This window comes from Anopheles arabiensis, chromosome 2 (assembly GCF_016920715.1).
Source record: "Anopheles arabiensis isolate DONGOLA chromosome 2, AaraD3, whole genome shotgun sequence".
NCBI lineage: Eukaryota > Metazoa > Arthropoda > Insecta > Diptera > Culicidae > Anopheles > Anopheles arabiensis.
The window spans coordinates 34,366,157-34,386,681 of NC_053517.1; the positions used below are offsets into that span (position 1 = coordinate 34,366,157).

The 20,525-nt window shown below is 44.0% G+C and overlaps 3 protein-coding genes across 12 annotated transcripts in view; 1 reads left to right on the forward strand and 2 right to left on the reverse strand.

Annotated features, from left to right (window-relative positions):
• LOC120896086 overlaps positions 1 to 20,525 on the reverse strand; it is a 71,045-nt gene that overhangs the window by 6,108 nt on the left and 44,412 nt on the right. For 3 of the 10 annotated variants that reach the window (XM_040299931.1, XM_040299932.1, XM_040299929.1), the window contains exon 4: positions 17,874 to 18,117. The exons of 2 other annotated variants lie outside the window; for them this stretch is intronic. The gene's annotated coding sequence lies outside the window, so the exon portion shown is untranslated. 5 more of the 10 variants (XM_040299927.1, XM_040299928.1, XM_040299934.1 and 2 more) reach the window with 5 other exon arrangements.
• Positions 9,699 to 12,751, forward strand: LOC120896090 (carbonic anhydrase 7). The gene is made up of 5 exons (XM_040299941.1): positions 9,699 to 10,232; positions 11,256 to 11,471; positions 11,570 to 11,723; positions 11,849 to 12,203; positions 12,278 to 12,751. The coding sequence occupies exons 1-5, from the start codon at positions 10,160 to 10,162 to the stop codon at positions 12,434 to 12,436; spliced, it is 957 nt and encodes a 318-aa protein (XP_040155875.1). The 5' UTR covers positions 9,699 to 10,159; the 3' UTR covers positions 12,437 to 12,751.
• On the reverse strand, positions 12,731 to 14,114 carry LOC120896088. Its single transcript, XM_040299938.1, has 2 exons — positions 13,868 to 14,114; positions 12,731 to 13,800 (listed from the first exon to the last, which is right to left on the reverse strand). Exons 1-2 carry the CDS (start codon positions 13,981 to 13,983, stop codon positions 12,825 to 12,827), a joined length of 1,092 nt encoding a protein of 363 aa, XP_040155872.1. The 5' UTR covers positions 13,984 to 14,114; the 3' UTR covers positions 12,731 to 12,824.

Consider the following 20,525-nt stretch of genomic DNA (forward strand, 5'->3'; position numbering starts at 1 on the left):
CTGCAGCAGTTTGGTGTGATCGACATTTTTGAAGGAGATGAAACAAACGCCTATCAAACCGGGTTTCTAATTTGATTTAGCAAAACTGAATTCGCCGAAGAAGGTTGCCAGGGGTAACGGCTGCTTTGAAGGTTATAGCTTCATTCAAAAGAACGAAGATCACAGCTCGGTAAGTCTGGTTGTTTCTCGAACTAATGAAGTACGATCGTGTATCATGCTGCTAAGAATACAACGTTGCAAATGTTTTAAGCTAACGCAGTATAACAAGCAACCTCTTCGCTTTCTTTACATCAGCAATCATAATCGACCTACATCATCTGCGTCCTACCGATAATAGGTGTTAACTGTACAGGCAAAGCAAATTATTTCGCAGCACAGGATATGCAAAAAGCCTACAATCACGGGTTTGCATTCTGCAAATCGCTACACCACTTAGACCGTTATTTAATTTTAGCGCCACCTCCCCTTCACCGGAACCATTCCGTATCAATTCAATTCCGTTGTATCATTCGAAACGGATTGAGCGATCAATAAGTTATGAGGGAGCCAAGCCAAGGAAGCATGGTTGAAATATTGTAGGAAATTTTACATTTAAAATATGTGGACTGTTCGTTTCCAAATACTTGTGAGTAAGTTTAATAAAGTGTCTTTAGGATTGAAACAAAATGTGGAATAATAAATCACCGTAAATTTTCAATTTAATGAAAAATTCTCTTATTTCCAATGCAACTTAATATCATTTTTATTAAAATGTACTCACTTTTTGAGAATGTACAATCAAATTCCAAATTCTTGATTTCGCTTTAAATACAACATTTGTCAGTGTCATTTCACATAAATGCGGGAAATTCCTTCAAAATTCTTACTTGAAGTAATAATTCATATTAAAGTTATTAAACAACATTGATATTACATGGCAATGATTAAACGTTGCACATTCACCTCTTGGAGTTAAGAAGATTTTGTCTTTATCAATCACCTCACCAATTGATAAAGACAAAATCTTCTTAACTCCTTTTTTAAATTAATTATAATCATTAGAGCAGTAAATTGATCATGATCATAAACCAGTGCATATTTTGCGTTGAAAATGATGAATTCTATTTTAATCCGCTGTAATTTAACCACCAGTCCTCATTTTGCTCCCATTTCCCCTACATGTATTTGCAAACAGCAAAATATCGCATTATGCACTCACAAAAACTGTAATGTCCATTGCTTTTCGCACACTACACTACAGAGCTCCAAATCAATTCCATTTCACACGTGGGGAGGCATTTAGACAACAAATTGAGCACACAAACACACACACATACATCCACTCACACACGAACATCCTGCTCACGGAACGGCAGCAGCAAAAAATGGTTCAATTATGGGTTCGAGGGATGTGTTTTGTACAGTTTGATGCAGTCAAAAACTTACTTTCCCTTCCTGTAAGTGTTTTTTTGGGTAATGCTCGCTGCACAAATTGCGCTTAGTGAATCTTCGTCTTTATCAGTTAACGGGGGTTTTGTTGATGTTGTTATTGTACACGTGTGTTTACGGTGCTATCATTCAAATGCAACCAAAATAATCTGATCTGATGATTGCGACCCTTCAATCTACGCAAGTACTACTCTTGGCAAGTAATAACAACTTCACCTCTTTGTACCAATTTCTCTTGTTACTTCTTCAGAAATCAACACGAGAATGGCTCTTGAACACATATCCGATCTTTCACTCGCGATCACTCGTGATCGGTACACCTTGATAAGCTTGCGTTGCAATAAAAGATACACAGGTTATTGACAGGGCGGGCGTGCTAAACTTGTCCTGTCCTGGGCATCCGGAACGCAGCATACGCAGGTTCAATCGCTTTCCTTCCATAACGCTTTCTTCCCTATCACTGCACCTTGACTACCTGTTGATAGCACGCGATCTTCCTGCAACGACCAACAACTCCACCGTACTGTTATCAATCACCACAACTCGCTCTGCTCGCCACCACCGTCTGCGCCGCGCTGAGTCTTACGCTTCTATTACGTTAGGATCTTCCGCAACAACCGGCTTCGCCTGATGGCGTAATAGAGAAATTTCCCTCTCCCGTGGCAGCTTGCCGCCTTTTTTGCCAATAAAAAAACCTGTTCCAAACGGCGCTTGCCCATGAGCGAGCCATGAGTCAGGGGGATCTTCCACAGCCCAGCCTTGTACGACCGGTGTGTGAGTGAGTGTATGGATCCGGCACTGTTGCTACTCTTGCGTGGTGCTCAGGTGCTCTTAGTGGTTCTATTCCGGTTTGTTTTTTTGCACAAACACGCCACCACTCTTTCATCAACACAGCTGTGATGAGGTTGTAGCCTTCCGCGTGACTTTGAAGACTCAGTGTCACCAGCCTTCTGTGTTTTTGGTAGGGTCGTAAAGATCGTGTGGACATCTATTCCACGCATAATGGTCAATGTCTGCTACTTCTGTGCCGTCGCGGTAGGGGATTGATGATCGTTTCCAATTCCACGAATAGCCCATCGAATGAAAACATTAGCCGCGATCGCCGCGACCATTTCGAATTGCCGTGAAAGCCATGAATGGCTCGTGAACCATTTTGCCCGATATTTGCTTGCGTGCTTTCAAGGGTGAATTGGATTTGGCACGGATCTATTTTTTTGTTTTGCCTGTGCTGAATGACCAATACACACATTTCGTTACACTAATAATACTAGTCTCAGTGCCACCGGAATTAGCTTTATGCACACTTTCCCGAAGGCACCACACAACATCGGAAGCTTTGGTATACAAAGGTCATATTTGAACGGATATTCTACGGTAAATTGAGCATTTTTGGGGCGGACTTTGTTGTAAGTCTGCCACCTTTCTACATTTATCACACATAGAAGATCTACGTCTATCACATTTATTCACCTAAAATCTTTGACTGACAACCGTTTAAGACTCCCCTTAATTTGATATTTTGAATGGTCTTCAGTATTAGAGTAGTAGAATAGTAACTTCTATGAATTATTTGCCGAATGTTAGTACCTTTGGAGGTTGCTTATGTTCTTAATTGACTCTGCGAATCTTATATTTCATGGTGCTGAATGATCAATAATCAGTCAAAAATTCCAGATATCATCAAAATTTGGAAAAATGCATTTGGAATTTGGAAGGATACATAACATAACGGAACAGAAGGATATAGGCAAGTTTAATACATTCCAGTGAAACACTTCTACTACAAAAACTCATCAAACAGGAGGCTTTTTATTCCTCGAAACATTTGTAGTAAAAGCAAAATAATTAGTTCCGGAGTCGGCATAAATCTAATACAAAAGTGAAAACACAGAAAAATTGCAGAAATGTCTATAAATCACTCAACAATCAAATATCATAAATCATTATGTACACACACAAGCTATACCAATAACATTGTACTCCATTTACTCATTTTCCTATGTTTTACTGTTTCTGATAGTTGAAATAAAAGAATTTTCAATGTTTTTATTGCCTTCAATAGATGTTTCCTTTCGTATGTTATCAAATTTAAAACTAATATTCTATGCAGTAACGAAGAATAGCGACATTTTTACTGATTGTTCACGTGCAAACCAAAGAAGAAGCTATTTGTTTGCCCATAAGTGCTCCAAAAGGCCCCAAAGTTCGCAAGGTGTCTTTCTCATTGTTTAACGATGGCACATTAAAGTCGTATTTGCGCTTTTCAGCTAGTCCACACGATCCATACACGTAAGACAAAATGATATTTAAACCAAGTACTAAGATCATTCTTGCGCATGGAAATCATTCTCTACACGAGATAAGAACCAAGTACGAATGCACAGCACAAGGCGGCACCGTAAACAAGTTAAACTCATCTTTACATTCATTGGCCCTAATTTCCTACCATTTCCATTAAGAGACGATTGAACAATGGTCTGTGATTGTGATTTGCAACGGTTTCCACAGCGGAAAACATTACTCTCTACACTCCTTTGCCAAAGCAAACCCACTTCGACCACTCTATGTGTGCAAGGTAGTGGTCGAATGCATTTATTTGCAAAAAGCACATACAAACCATGGCTCAAAATTGAACATGTTTGATGAAAGCGACAGCAAAAAGAGAAATGCAACATCCCCAAATCTGTGTCACTCGAATCAACCGTATCCTCACACTCCACACGACGCTAAGTTTACGAGATCCAAGCGATGATCCGCAATATTGTCTTCCGCCAGCCATACAGCCCGTCATGTGCGCCACATATCTATCGCAAAATGATGCTAATCTGTTCGTCGCAGTTCATTGCCATCGTTGTCCCATCGGTGTGCAACGGGGAGATGCATCGTGCTGGAGTGCATCCCACATTATCACCGGTGCATTACCGTGCGGAGGCCACGGTCACGTGAGAAGACAATGGAGCAGTGTGTGTGTACCATTGTGCCGCCGTATGGCCGTTGTGACCGATAGGGCAGCCACGCCGCTGGCGGTTGCGTGAAGTATGCAATTAGGCAGCTTTCACTCGCGCCCTTACTTAACCCCGACCCCGGCACGTGAAGGGCATGGACACACGCAGCCATGTGTGGCGTGCTGCTGCTGCTGCTGCTACTAATAACAATAATAGTGACGAAGCCATCCAGTCATGCCGGCAGAGGAAAGTTCAAACAGTCCGCTATGCCGCCACACCGCAAGAGGGCGTTGAGACGTTGAGATTGTTCGTTGCTCGCTGTTTGGTGGGCACTTTTTCAACCCGATACTGACGGCAGCCGGTCGCCCCCTCCCCTCGCCAAATCATTGCAGTGCGTAAGCAACCGTGACCGCTTAAGATAAAAGCATTGACCAACGCACAGAAATCGGTGAACCGAACCAGGAGAGCTCTGCCGAACGGACAACCACCAGATGCCCGTCGTGGTGATGGCCCCTACCGTACGAGCCAAAACTTTCCCCTCCAAGTGGATATCACCGGGGGATGCGTTTTCTTTGTTGTGCTTTGCGAAATTTGACACTTTTTTCCCACTTTGGGTTGCTGATAGTGGCAGCCAGGTGAAACTCGGTACTCGGTGTTTCTTGTGAAGTTGCAAGCAAATTTTTAAAACTCTCAAACGGACGTCTCATGTGCCGCAGAAAACTATTACAGCCAAATTGACCTAAGCAACTGCATTGGATCAAACTGTGGATCACCAATCGGGCCAAAGACGATCAAAACAACAAAGGCGCCACTTGCACAGAGCTGTAGTACTAACCAACAAGACTCTAATAGCATCCTCACGAACTGGGGGTGAATAGATCATCATCAAAATATGTTGTTTTGTACCATTTTTTTAAGTCTCGTGACATGCTCTCAGTTTGGATCATGTCTATCGATCTACTTGTTGTGCGCAGTGATCAAAACAAGCATCTTTCGAACAAAAACACATAAAAAATTGATAGGAAATTGAAACAACAAAACACTGGTGAGTTGCGGAAGATGTCCAAGCCAACCAAGTTCACCTAAGGGGTGCTCTGCACGTGTTACGATCCCGGTCAAGAGGAACGCGTCACGATTTCGCACCATTCCATCTGCCCTGCTCACAGTGATGCAGGCTCGAAGTGATGGGCGGACGTTCCATAATTTTTCCATAACCAATAAACATAAAAGATCATGATCATACTGTTCTCAGCGAGTTTCTTAAAGTAAGACAGATGGCGCTACTATACAATGTGTACAGATGGCGCTATTGTTTATATTTGCTAACCTTATATTTGGTTTCCCAGTCACTATTGGCTATAGAGTACTGAGAAAGCAGATAGTATGGTTTAACTTAAAAATATTGTTGATGCAATATTGTTGAAAAAGGACACATCTAGGAGAAATTTACTGCAAAACTCTTATAAATGTTACTAAATGTTTTGATTCATTAATGTTTTAGGTTTATCCGAAAAGTCACAATATACATAAAACATATGTGTGCACAGTATTCATCAAATGAGCTGTTGTACAATTACTCCGCTGTCAAATTCTGACTAGAATTTGAGAAGCAATGCAATGCAATGAACATGTCCACCCATTGACCCATCGTGAGGAACCAGCCGGGAAACGATAGAAAAAGGGAAGTTTCAGCTCAACCTACACCCTTCACTGTATCTTCTTACCCCGGGCACGACACACGCAAACACTTGAAGGTGTAAATGAGGAAGTGCCAAATCATTATCACATGTGCTGTTCCGCTCCAGTATGAGTACATTGGGCGTTTTTTGGTTGGTGTTTGTTAGTGTTTTAGCTTTCGAGAACTTTCAAACCATGTTTCCAGACTTTATGAGAAAATTGAAGACACAAAGACATATATGCTTCACAAAAATTGAAGTTTGTATCGGATACGATTTGCTGTGGGAAGTGCCAGCACTCTTAAACGTTTCTTCCCGGTAACCTATACTTCCCTCCATGCTCTCTTCACCACGTGAGCCATTTCTGTGACGTTGTTAGCCGTGTTGTGTAGTAGTAATAGTGCAGGTGTTGGTTCTTATCCGTGAACCGTTAATTTTGCGGTAATGCTTTTATCAAACATAACGTACCGCCTCTCCATCTGAAGACGCTTTTTTAACCGCCAGATTCAATCACAAATTGCGGCAAACGATCTTCACTGTTCTCGTTTTCGCACCGTGCTCCACATCTAAATACGAGGGCGTGAAATGGGTCGCATGGACCGACCGAATGAGTGGCCGGACGAGTCGAAGCTTTTAATGCCATTATCGGTGCTAATCGGTAGCAACGAGCCGCGATCGGCGCTGTTTAATATCTGCTGCTGCTGCTGCTACTTCCAGGATCGGATTCCAGAAGCACGGCACGGGCTCGCTTGTTCTGATTTCCCGCGCCGGAAGTGGGTGCAGGTTCCTCTCTCCATGCCTCTAAAAATTGCGTTAGAAGTAAGGCGATTGAGCGAACTACTTCACTGATAGGTTTGCTGAACGAGCCGAGAACGCACCTATTAGCCTATATTTATAGCTCGATAATCGTGTGCGCGTGTTCCGTTGCTGCACCGAAATGCGTCAAAAACGGAAGGTGGAAATGGGAGTATAAACTGTTTAAATATTTCACCTTAAAATCTCGATCGCGTGTGTGTTTGTTTTGATGGTTTGGATTCTATGCGTTGTCCCGGTTCCGTTTTGTGGGTTCCGGCTACTTTGGCAGCCACCTTCTTTTTTAAGACCAATTTAAAACTACGCAATCCAGCACAGACACATTTGCGTTAAGTAGCCTGCGTAGATGAAGTAGATACGGATGGCTTTGGTGCGGATGATTATTCGCACAAGTATGCGCCGGTAAAGCACTTGTAACTATAATCAAATTAAAGCCATGGTTTGAGTGAGCTACTGCTACTGCTGCTACCGGTTATCTGTGTAGGGCCGGCGACCCGAACAAGCAGCTCCCGCTCCCTCATTCCACACACGTTCGGTAGTAAAGTTGTGATTTTTATGTCAGCATATTTCAACGAAAGTACACCCTCCAATCAGCATAATAATGAACGATCTCTACCTCGATCGCTGTACATACCGGGACCTGGGGAGGCCAATAATACATAGCGCGGGAGGTGTAGCGGAAGAGAAACAGTAACTAGGATTGGTGCTGGTGGCGTACGTCTTGTGATGGCGCCTGCTATCCCCACTACTTCGGATCGAATCCGTCGAATCTGTCTATTCAAATTAGCGCTCGGTAAGCTCAATTTGCCCATTTTATAAGGCGTGTATACCGTACACAAAACGGTCCTAGAATCGATAAAATATGTTAGTGGGCATCGGCGGCCCGTCCATCACGAAGATGCAATATAAATTACAGCCGTAATCATCGAAATATTTTACACCGCACCCAAGAGCCCTCTGGTTCCTTCGGCCGTACCTCGCGAATGTCTAGAGGCTCTCCAATATGGCACGAAACAAAAAGAAAAGAGAATGTATCGAGGGCTATACGCGGTTGAGGGAAAATCCCTACATAGCGGGAAGTTCACTCGGAGCGCTCATTTTCTTCGGAAATGAACGTTACCTTTAATGACCTTGGCAACAAGGGAAGTGGAGATCATACCCCACCAACATTACTAACTTCCTTGCTTCAATGATGCTCGGGTAAATCATCTGACGGAGACATTTTACAGCTGTCTACACTACACAACCCGGCACTACACCAACGAGACAACCTGTGTGTGTGTGTGTGTGGGGGGAATTTCGATCGTGCTGGAAAATAATGAAAACAGTGTGACGGTGAAACGAGGTGAAAAAGCTTCGACGACGACTTCCTCGGTGGCGAGTGTCGCGATTTCAATGATCGGGTAATTTACACCTATACCTTATGCCGTCGCAACGCCATGTTTGTCCCTCTCCCGGCTGCCCTTGGTAGATTGACTTCGTGAGCGGCACTTAATAACCCAGCAGCAGCTGCAGTCGACAAACCAGTAGCTGTTAGAATAACCCTCGCGTTGATTTTGTATGATGGTTGTTGAGTACTAAGCGGTACAAAACATCCAAAATTTAAGATTCTGAATGAAAAATTGGTCCCGTTAACTCGATCCTACACAAATTCTGCAATCACTGATCAGTTCAATTGAATGATCATGATTGATCGCCTTTGAAGACTAGGATCTGCCTTCAGGAAGGACAACATTCTTCAGGAGATCGAATTTTTCCTTTCAGCTTCCGTATCTTTCCATACTTAATAACGATGTTATGTTATGATTAGTCAATAACGTATTATTTTTAGGGTCCAGTAGTCACACAACTAATTCTGACTCCGAATATTGGTAGTGAAATTCATAGCATTATAGCGATCGTGCTAGACCGCCCCACACGATGTTTCAGATCGCTAACATATCTTGTCTACTATTAATTGATTTCTAAACACAAGCATAGGGGCTTGTATCATGTCAATGTGAAATCTGGTTAAAAACCCTATCAAATAAATGCACCATTTTAACGCCATTACAAATTCAACCTTTCTGTCCCAGATCGTTCGCTGCCTTATCACGTTCAAACTCCCATCAAGGGCTTCGGAAAGCAACCGAATTAGGTATGCTTCTTCCGCATCTGCGCAGGAGAGGATGACAGTGTCGCAACTCCCTCACTAAATGTCTCTTAAACAAAAGATAAGACGCACATTGATTTATGTCCATCCATCCATCGCTATCCTCCCTTCCTCAAAACCTAACACCCCCCCCCCCCCCCGCAAAAGGCACGCAACTCCAACCACAGGAGGTAATTAAAATTTGCCCATCGACACTCCACTGTTCCCTCCCCCTCCCTCCCGTTGCTCCCATCCCAATCAGCCTCGTTGAGATTTACACCGTCCTCAGGGCACATCGTACACGGGGTCCACCGCGCTAAACACGTTGCGCCGAGGCGCCGCACGTTTTCGAGCAATTAATGGTCAAAAATTCGCCCCAATCCGCCTATGGTAAGTAAGTCTGAGCAGGCCATCTTGGTACGGAATAATTCTTTACTTGCCCGCTGCCCACTGGCGTGGCATTCTCAAACCGTGGTGGCAAAATTTTAATGTCCATTCCGAAGACGTCCAACAAGGAAAAAGGGATAAAACCCAAGCGTACACGCATACACGCAAGGGAGCGCTCGCGCGCTCGCTTTAACACCTCCCCCATTATGGTGAGTGTCGGTTTGTGTCCACCCAGGTATTCTGCACGCATCGAGGCGAGCTGCTGCTCTTCTATGCACACGATTCTATAAAACACTATCAGTGGCGCGCCGAAGGTACCAGTTTGCGGTCGGGAATCGGTCGAGACAGACGCCGCCGGTACAGAGCGCTGTAGGATCGTGCACATTACAACAGACAGTCTGCTGCTGCTACTGCTGCTCTCTGTCATCTGTCGTCGAAGGTGCAATTGCGCTTTTCTGTGTGGGATTTTCGATAGTGTCCGGTGGTGGTCATCCCTTCCCATCGGTGCTCGCAGTATCGCCACGTGTGCTGCAGCCGCAATCGCAAACGCAATCCAGACTCGCGCAAAAGGAAGAAAAGCACGTTCCCGTTGCGTCCGAAGCTCAGTTGCGCGCGAACAGTTCTGTTGCAGTCCCACTCCAAACCGGTCGTTAAAAGCATCCTTTTTGTGAACTCTGAAATCGAAATCGTGCCTGCAAATAACGATCAGTGAGAGCTCGGCGCAAAGTGAAACAAGGGTTGGAAAGTGAAACATTACCATCGCTAAAAAGGTGTTCATCATGCAGTTGTCGATTGGATCGAGGTGCTGCCGGTCTGTTTCCTCGCTGCTGTTCGCGCTGCTGCTAATCGGCGGTAAGCTGTGATTCTAGATTAATTGCTAAAACATTGATAAGAAGCACACGTTCGATGGGAAGAGTGCACACTTGAGAGAGTGAAAGATTGCGGGACAACCTCTCGCCAGCGTGCGATTGTGTAAACGCACCTTCCCTCCTGCTAAATGTGAATAGGTGCTCTAATGCCGGGAGGATTACTAGAGCACTGCACTGGCTCTGGTTGGTTTTGGAGGGGCGTTTAACGGAAGGGTTTGCCAAACGGCCAGTAGTGCTCACATGCGCGCTCATCCACCGAAAGTCAGGCGTATCTGTTTTGCTGCTGCTGCTCACCGCGGAAGCAGTGACCTCTCGGCACACTTACACTAGGAGAGCCGCGGCCGCACAATTGCACCCATAGGTGTAGCAAAATAACACCGTAAACCAACCCCCCCCCCTTCCCGCCACAGGCGGCAGCCGAGTTTATCTAACTGCAAGCGAGCGGAGCACGTGGCCCGTGTTTTATGAGCGGTGATTCTCGGGTGCATCTCGAGAGGGGCAATCGTTTGCGGGCTGGCCGTTGTAAATGGTCACAGACTTTGCTAGAGGCCCGTATCATATCGTACTTGCGAGCTAAAACAGCAATAAGCACTCTTTTCGCTTTCGGTTGGAGGTGTGCTGTAACGTTAATGGCTACTCATATTTGCACATTACTATGTGACATCGTTTGAAATTGTTATCGTTCGTTTAATTTCCTCTAGTTTCACGAGTAGCTAAGTTAAAGTTGATTTGCTAACAAATAATCTGTTTCAAGTTGGTTCCTTTTGTACAAATGGTGTGGTTGTACATGATTGTTTAAACATGCTATCATCGTACAAGGTTTACGGAGGCAAAAGAGGGTTAAAGTACACGATCACGATGGCGTGGTTTGCCAATTTTGAATTTACAGCATCCCTCTATCTCTCTCTCTCTCCATTCACATTTAACATACATGAGTTCCGACACGCTAAGTGCCACAACCAATAACATTTCGCTATCGTTCGATGAACGTTTTCCTGCCCCACAGGCTGGTACGACGGTGCGGATGGGCATCGGTTCGGCTACTCGAAACCGGACCAGCGACGTTGGTCCAAAGCGCACCAAAGCTGCGCCGGCGCGCATCAGTCACCGATCGCGATCCATAGCCATCGGGCCGTCCCGCTGTACATGCCGGCGATCGAGCTGGTCGGATACAACAATCTCCTTCCGGGCCCGATGACCATCCACAACAATGGCCATTCCGGTAAGTATGCTGGCTGGGCGGAGGGCGCGCAAGTTCTTTCATTTACAGCCCCCTTTGCCTTTCTGTTTTCGCGCTCTGTCCCTTTTTCCGTCCCGCAGTGTCCCTCTCGATTCCGAAAACGGACCCAACGAGCGGCAAGCATCCGTACATCTTTGGCGGCAAGCTGGAGAACGAGTACGAGCTGGAAGGACTGCACTTTCACTGGGGCGACAAAAACAACCGTGGCGCAGAGCACGTACTCAACGATATCAGGTAGGTGTGCGCGTGTGTTTGTGCGAACCTTGTGCGCTCTTGCACCATCGCCTTCACCAACAGCACCAGACACTGCAGGCCGGAGAGATTTATTATGCATTTGTCCTTGTGCGACCGTTCGCTAGGTATCCGCTCGAGATGCACATCATACATCGGAACAAAAAGTACAAATCCGTCGGCGAGGCGCTGGGCTATTCCGACGGTCTTACGGTGCTGGGCTTTTTCTACCAGGTCACCGAGCAGGACGCACCCAGCATCAACACACTGGTGCGCTCGTTCGGCCAGATCGTCGACTACGACCATACGCTCCAGCTGAACCACACCTTCACCCTGCAGTCGCTGATCGACGGGATCGATCTGACGCGCTTCTACACGTACAAGGGTTCGCTCACGACGCCGCCCTGCTCCGAGGCGGTCACGTGGGTCGTCTTTCCCGATCTGCTCGAGCTTTCCGTCAACCAGATGAAGCGGTTTCGTACAGTGAGTGTTTCGCGGGCTGCAGTTTTAAAAAAGGAATCAAATTAAATCCATTTCATTTCGTTTCTTTCTTTTAGCTCGACACTGGCATTCACGGTTCGCCCATGGTTGATAACTATCGGGCGCTGCAACCGATCGGCAATCGGCGCGTTTTCGTGCGCAAGGTAAACTCACGCTACACCGGGCTGGACGTGTTCGAAGGCAGACACCACAGCAAATGGGACTGGGTGTACTAGGGCGGGGGATTGCTACCGCCCGGTGCCCGAACTTTTGGGTAGACGTCGCGATGACCTATTCGTTCGTGGCTGAAACATACCCGCAAATCCATTACACAACACCCCATGTGCCATCGTCCCGGACTATCGTTGAGAAGGGGACATCGCGAGAATTAAACCACGCGCTAAGAAACTACACTACTAGCCGGCTTCAACCTCGGTTTACAGCAGAAAATACTTTATGACTACTACACGAGAAGCATATGTTTGAAAAACGGGTTTAAAACAAGGCTGCAAACAAAGCGCGAGCATAAATTATTCATTCCAAAATCATAATTGTCAACACTTATTATTAGTAGGCTCACCAGTGCCGCATAAAGTATTTACAATCGATTTTAAGTTAACTGATTTATCGTTTCATGCCGTTTGTTCGCTCTCTAGTGTGGCCTACTGTTTTCTGATTAATGGTTGATTTTCGCAAAATTCGCTTGGAAACGTTTTTACGAGTATTCCGACTATCTTTGACCCCCGCTTGGCAGACGTTTGCGTTTTCATCATTGTACAGTGCGGAAGTATCTGCACTAAGGACTACCCTCCGATCGCCTGTCAAATCCTTCCCGGTGGACATTCTTCTCTGTTTCGCTGACGTAGGTGCAGTGATGGAAGAAGGTGCACCTAGCTGCTGTTTCCGGCGCATTTTCACGCCTATATTTGGCCCACTGTTGCTTCTCAGTACTGGAACGCCAACGTTAGATAGTTTGTTAAAATGTTGCATAAGTTTGTCCGATAGCAGGGTAACGTTTTCATTCAACCCTATGCTTAACAAGGCTTCTCGCGTTGACCTGACAACCGGAACATTGCCTTGAGTATGGCTAGCCGGCACAGCTTTTGGGGGTATAGCGATATGCTGCTTGATATTCTTCCCTAAACCTTCGTTCGATTTGGCGACACGGTTCTCCTTACCATTCTCACGGGACACTTTCGGCTCGCCTACGCCCATGAGCATCAGGTCAAGCCGTTTTCCGGTACCGTCTAGTGCTTCCATATTGTAAAGTTTCTGACGATCCGTTCCAACTAACCACTCCGGTAGCTTGGCAGCTGATGCTGGCTTTGGGTCTAGCTTCGTACCCAGTGAAATGCGCCACGAAGGACGTCCAGCGATGGTGCGCGTTTTGCACACCGTTTGCTCCTTGGCTTTGGTGACTACAGCCGGCTCTGACAGACTGAGCTTATTGAGGCCGCCACCGAGCAAATGGGTGGAAAATTTCGTTCCAAAAATGCAATTAAACAGTTGCTTGTCTATCACCTGAAACTCCTCCAAGCTGCAGTTCAAACTTTGCATTGCACACACTTCGTAAATGTCGTCCAACGTTTCACATCCAGCGCTGTAAATGGGTAGAGAGAATGTTGCACAATCTCGCCATCTTTTCTTGTTGTCAGTTTAGCACTTACGGTTCATTGTCCTGCGTGGGCATTAGAAGGCTGAACTGATTCGCCGGTACCGGCACGCTGAGGAACGCTTCGCGCAGGGAAATATAACTCGAAGAAATAAACGTTATATCTTTCATAATGGAAACTTTTGATCGACACCTTGCACTCTCGAAACATTTAATGGGGTGCGATTTCTGGTACCTGTGCCGTTCGGCGGTTTTTTAAACCACAGCTGATTGTTCTGACAGTTTGTTATTTGACAGCTCGTGTAGTGATGCATTAGGCGGTGGTCTATCAATGTATCGCATGCATGCTTGCTGTATGTCGATACATCAAAACAAGCAAATCTGATCTAATCGGTAGTACAGCGCTGCTCGAATGATGTCGCCAAATTTTATAACAAATGCAAGTTATTAATGCAAACAAATACGTCATACAAATTATTTGTGTGGATTTAAACATTTGTTTTAAATATGTAAATAAAATGACTGGTATTTTTCATTGAATTTTGGTCATTTAATTCAATCCAATATTTTTCCAATAACAAAATGATGAAACGTATTATTATGTCTCCAAAAACACCTTTAGAAAGACTTCAAAATATTGTACATGAATAGTGATTCGGGATCTTAACGCAAAAATGGAATATTATTATTTTACAATTATTATAATGAATTAACAGATGAGTCGATATGAGATTACCCTTCCGACCGTAGTATAGTTTTGGTTTTGCTAAACAAAATTATAGTTTCTTTACTTTAATCCACATTCGATGCGAATCTCATCCAACTTTTTTTTTAAGCCAACTACTCTCTTTTTCTTGCAAGCCAACTACATTCAGCGTAAGACATACCCTTACGCCTCCTCTTCCCTCTTCAATCTGATCGCATCACTAAACGTATTGCATATCCAAGGCCTCTTGTGTCATGATCGTCAACAATGCGGCCGGCTTTTTTTTGTTTGTCTCTGTACACCTAAAAGAGCTTCTTGCGCACGATTGCGTCATAGTGGTAAACGTCCGAACGGCGGTATCATCTCAACTTTTACGACGACTCCTTCAAACGAAAGCGTACCGAGCCGTCCAGCAATGCTTCATCTAATAGCAACCATTACGTCCCCCACCGCACTATTCATTTCGTGCCCTTTCTTGAACCATCCACATCTCGGAAGATTTTATGTAATTTTTATCAAATAGAGAGAAACAGTCTTCCACAAGCTTTTCAGATGTATCATGGATAAAAAATGAGGCTTGTACAGCTCGAATGACCACTAGCGGTGATTAGAGGGATGAATTATGTTAACGAGTTGTCAAGATGGTAAATTTATGGCTAGATTTAAGTTACTCAACATCTCTTTAACATTATCATTTAACGACGGCTCAAAGGTGCAGAAATAACAAAAAACCCGTATCTACTAAAATACTATTTACAAAATTAGACCACATTCAGCCGTAAATAGTGTTTGATTGAGTGGGACCAACCTCTTTTTTGCACACCAACAAAAAATAATAACTATTTTGAAGCAAACTAATTAAAACCTTCATATAGTTAGCAAACAGCCGATTAACGTTAATGATGCTGAGGCACGAAGCCTTTATCGGAATTCTTTTCTTTTCACTTTCAGAACCACACGATCGCTTTGTATGCTAATATATATCCAATTCCAATTGACACAGTTCCCACCCGGCCATAGACAATCTTGACCACAGACAACCACAACAACAGTAGCAGCAGCAGCATCAACGTTCTTGGCTCATTAACAATTCATCGCGTTCTAAAACACTACACCAAACCGCTAAGAACAAGATTCTCACTGCTCCTCCGGTTGCTCGTTGTCGATCGTCGAAAATATTTTGCGTGCGAATGGCTCATTTTTATGGCGAGCGGCAATTATGAAGACGTGTGATGAATTTGCATTACCACTACATTAAGGCGTGCGTACGAATTCTTTTCATCACATTCTTGACCCACATCAGCCTTAACCTCAGCGGTAACCGAGATCGGTAGATGTTTTCGCACCGAAGCTAGGTGTGATCAAGCGGTTGCTGCTCGATCGAGACTCGGTAGTGAAAACCATCATCCATAACATCGTTACCCTCTCTCCTATCGTTTCGAGGCGTACAAGACTGACCTTCTTTTTCGTTATTCAACTCCGGTCCATACCATGGTCCTGTGCACGCGTTCGAGAGCTCCACGCGTTGCAAAAGTGGCAAACGCGCGGTGCGCATTCGCGATTAAAGCAACGAAACAATAAAGTATCATCATTTCACCTCCTTTTACGGTAGTTGAGGTGGAGGTGAAGGAGTTACTAGCCAAGTACGTAATAAGTTTGCTTGTGTAGGGTATGCGCGTGTGTGTATGTTTGTGTTTAATAAAGTAACCCTCACACTGTGTAAAACGGTGTACTTTGAACGCCAAACCAATCCCACAGCTTCGTTTGCTTCCTTTTAATATGCATTAAGTAGACACATTAGCGTTTGATTAAATTTTAAATATTTTTTCCTCCTACAAACAACCAGTTAGCAAACAGATTGTGTTCGGTTTTAAATGCGTTTACCCATTCATCACGCTACCCCAAATGCCGCGGGTGTCCCGCGAAACCGCCACTGAGCCTTAGTCCTTCGGACAAGTCAAGGTAATTTACTTTCAACGACGGCCCCTCACCCGCCATCCAGCGGTCGGAATGAGACAGTTTCTTAGAGTGGTTCTTGTATAGGTGGTGGAACTCGAACGAACAAGGGTAACATTAGCAACCTTCCAGCGCCATCCGGGAGGACAACCGGTTGCTTAATAGTAGCTGCTTGCTACTAAGAGCTTGTACACACTTAAGCTGTTTACGGTGAAGCCTGGCAATAAATGCGCAATCGACCAACGACACCTCGGCTCGCTCGTATAACGTCTGACAAATTACAGTTTTAATTTAAAACTTCATATGCTAGACACAGGGTTCAGCTCATCACTAATGACACAGGCAACATTAAAACACACTCCAATACATGGGGCTTGCAAAAACTTTCATTGGTGCCAGCCGAAGAATGCCGTTGATCCGTGGTGAGAGGTGTTAGTTTACGTCTGTGCATATTCATCGCACAATTTGCAACGGTGAAATTTGGGACAAGCGCAGCGTGCTTAAGTGGTTTTGTTTATCTTGCTGCGATGATCCGAAAGAAACCGAAATCTACCACAATCGGGGTTTTTCCTTTTGCCGAATGGGTTTTTTTTTGGGGTGCGATTTTTTTATAATTATTTTTATTTTATTTTCTGGTTTCTATTTAAATTATTTCTACTTAAGCCGTAATTATCATGTCTAGTTTAATCTGCGATACTTTCTGCCAACTTTAAAAACATTGTTGACAAACTTTTTTCCTCCAATACTCGGGAGATGGATTAAATTGAAAACAAAAATAAATCCCTTTTAAGTGTCTTTCTCTTTTTCTTAACAAACCAGCTCCATACACCACACACTCCAGTGCAACACGAAATATCACCAAAAACATGGATCAAATTTGCTCCTACGAAAGTTTAGCGGAAAATAGACATAATTTGTTCGATTTTTTTTATTCGGAGCTGACCGAAGATGTGTGTTTTGTATGACAACATAGACAGAAAAAGAGTACAGAAGCTGATACACGGTTAGGCGTTAGGCATTAGCGCCTGCATGAAGGTGCTACAATCACCGAAACAATCTATTTTCTGATCTGAGATCGGTACTGTCTAATACTTGATCGTTTGATGCCAGAGATTGACCTGACACGACCAAACGACATAAAAAAGTTGTGTAGGAATTGTAGAACACCAATTCAAACCACATCTTTGGTTTGTTTTTAGAAACTCGAAGGGTATTAAGCTAACTTTAAATGACAACAAATATAATAAAAATCACGTGATACTAAAACATGTTTTTTTTATAAAAAGGCTTGAATTTCGCGCTGAAATGCTGCTGCTTCTTATCACATCTACTCAGGTTAACTATTACAAGCTAACTTTAAATTAAATTAAATTAAATTAAGAATAATGCTCCTACCTACCTTTGTAGTGTTGTTGTTCCAATGATCCCGTTTTCTCAACCACGATCTTCCAGTTCACTTGCGCACAACGATTGAAAATTTCATGTGCTTTCAATTTCTGCACTGGATCGAGATGAAGTGGTCAGCAACAAAATCAAAGCAAAAAAATAGAACAGCTCGAAGCAAGAAAACAGCAACAGAAAAAAATAAACACACACAAACAATCACGCAGTAAATTTACCACTAAAAATAACTACCACTGCCACTGGAGAAGGGAAAATTGAAGAAAAAATATATGATTGATTAGCACCCTTTTGTCACTAGCCACTGGAGGAAATGCACGGTCGAAAGCAAAGCACGGTGCTTTGCAGATGAGGACGAAATGCACACATACACACACGATACACTTTGGAACGAACGAAAGTTGTTCGAAAAAATTATCGCTTCACTTTCACAAAAAAGACACAACAGACACACCGGCGAGAAGCACACTCGACGCATTGGTTCGCTGATCACCGGCTGTGACCATTGGTGGACAGACACTTCGAACGCATTACTTTTGGGGTCATCCACAAGTAATGTCGATGAAATCCTTGTGGAAAGATAATCCGTTTTTACACTTAAAAAAACCGAAAAATTGCATCCGGTAACGGGTGAACGCAATGGCGTACGCGCAAATATGCGCAATGTTCGCGTAATCGATTGGCAAATGCACGTCGTCACATCGATGAAGTAACACGCCCCGGACCCCCACACACCACTAGTTACAGGTTTTTTACTGGGTCTTGCTGTACGCTACTCACTGCCTCGCCAGTCAATGGGCCAGCCAACGATCGGTGGGGACAAACTGAGCAACGACGCAGCAGGATCTTCATTCACTGACACATGAACCCTCGGGAAGGGCTACCGCAAACCACTTTATCTTTTCACTTTCAGTCTACCCCGGGACCTTTCGAGAAGCGGTGTCTGCCCATGCACACTGTTATTCACCGCGATCCTCGGGATTCCAGCGACCAAAAGGTAAACAACGCCCCAGCGACAACTTTCTCCGGCGTGGATAACTTGCTCGCGGATGCTCGACGCGGGAGCGGGAGCGGTACAGTCCGAGAAGAGGGGACAGATTAACGTACAAACCTGTGCCGCTGCTGGTGGATAAATGTTTGGTTTATCGCGCTTGACACCTCAAGGCTGTGCGTGCGAACTGCACGAAAGTCTAACACGAACAAAGTCGGAGTTGGTTGTGCGCGGCCGGTCCAAACTTCGTGCCGGTGCGGTGGCCGATCTCCTCGGTGGCCGCGCAATAATCCACCTCATCGTGCCGTTTCACTCCGTTCGCTGCACTGGGCGCACCTCTTTCACCGTCATTCGTCTACCATTCCTTTCACTCACGTTTCCGGAATGCAGTGCTCGATCTCCCCACCCGCCGTGGAGCATAAGATCACCTGTGGGGGGCTCCAGGGTAGCATAGGCTTATGCTAGTTATGTGAACACCGTGGGAGGGAATGGAAGGCCAGAAACACAGGTGCAATTAGCTGTAAGTGTGAGTGGGTATGGTGTGATAGACAAGGTAAAGTAGATGCATCCGGGACTTGAATGTGGTAAAGCATCGAACGAAACAGCTGACGAAAGGCAGTTGGATTGGAAACAGTCAATGTGATCTAAAGCCGCAATTGCATGCAAGCTTTATGCAAGTTCAGTTTTTCAAAACGGAGTTTTAATTTAAGTTTTGTAAGATAAAAATCAATGGGACTAGAGTAAAATTTTGGATAACTGAAAGCAAGATAAATGAGAAAACTAATTAGCAAAAAACCCAGTGTATTATGAAACATTTCTTTTTTGGGGATCCTCACTTACACACATTCCTCATTTCACACATTGAAAACGCAATTAACTATGATTTTCTGGCCAAAAGAACTTATAACCCAGGTTGGACGCAAGTCTTTAAATTGCATGCAAAAGTACTGAAAATTTTGCCCTGATTGATAAATAGAGCACGATGAAATGAAGTTGGTTTTAAATTTTAATGATTTAACATAAAATACGTTTAACGTAATCCGTGCTCCAATCCTGATGGTATTTTATTCATTTTGCATGCAATTTTAAGTCATGCGTGCAACCTGGGTTATACGTTATTTTTGGTATAAGTTCTTTTTTACCGATTTTCATGACTATATTTAATATTCTTATTCTACGAGTTGTCCTCTCCTGCACCTTCGATTTATTTACTGTTCATAAGAATCAGAGCAAATTTCTGAAACATTGTCCAATATTCGATTACAAGAACATTTATCTGTTCGCTTATTAACATTTCGCGTCTACATCATAAAAGCTGCATAAAAACCTAAACTGAATTGGCAGCTTGTATGAACGTAGTTTCTTACTTCCCTTTTATACAGAACTGACTTCTATATAATAAGCTATCAATTTAAATGTACATTACTATTAGCTACCACATAATTGTTGTTAAAATTTAGGAATAAGTAAAACAGTACAGAAAATGGTGTAATGGTCAAACATTGACGAATGTTGCTGTTGTTATTGTTGAAATTTCATTTTATTTTTCACTTTAGTACATAAACATAGGATTTACCAGATTTAGCAGTAGCTTTTCAACGCGGTCATTGAAAATAGTGCCTTGAGGCAGTTTAAATCGTTTTATAAATGAGTGTTTGG

Bases quoted from the DNA above. Each gene is read 5' to 3' on its own strand.
- LOC120896090 (XM_040299941.1), top strand. From the start codon at position 10,160: ATGCAGTTGTCGATTGGATCGAGGTGCTGCCGGTCTGTTTCCTCGCTG. The intron at 10,233-11,255 runs GTAAGCTGTGAT...CCTGCCCCACAG, and splicing joins CGCGCTGCTGCTAATCGGCG to GCTGGTACGACGGTGCGGAT. The intron at 12,204-12,277 runs GTGAGTGTTTCG...TCTTTCTTTTAG, and splicing joins AGATGAAGCGGTTTCGTACA to CTCGACACTGGCATTCACGG.
- LOC120896088 (XM_040299938.1), bottom strand. From the start codon at position 13,983: ATGAAAGATATAACGTTTATTTCTTCGAGTTATATTTCCCTGCGCGAA. The intron at 13,801-13,867 runs GTAAGTGCTAAA...ACCCATTTACAG, and splicing joins CCCACGCAGGACAATGAACC to CGCTGGATGTGAAACGTTGG.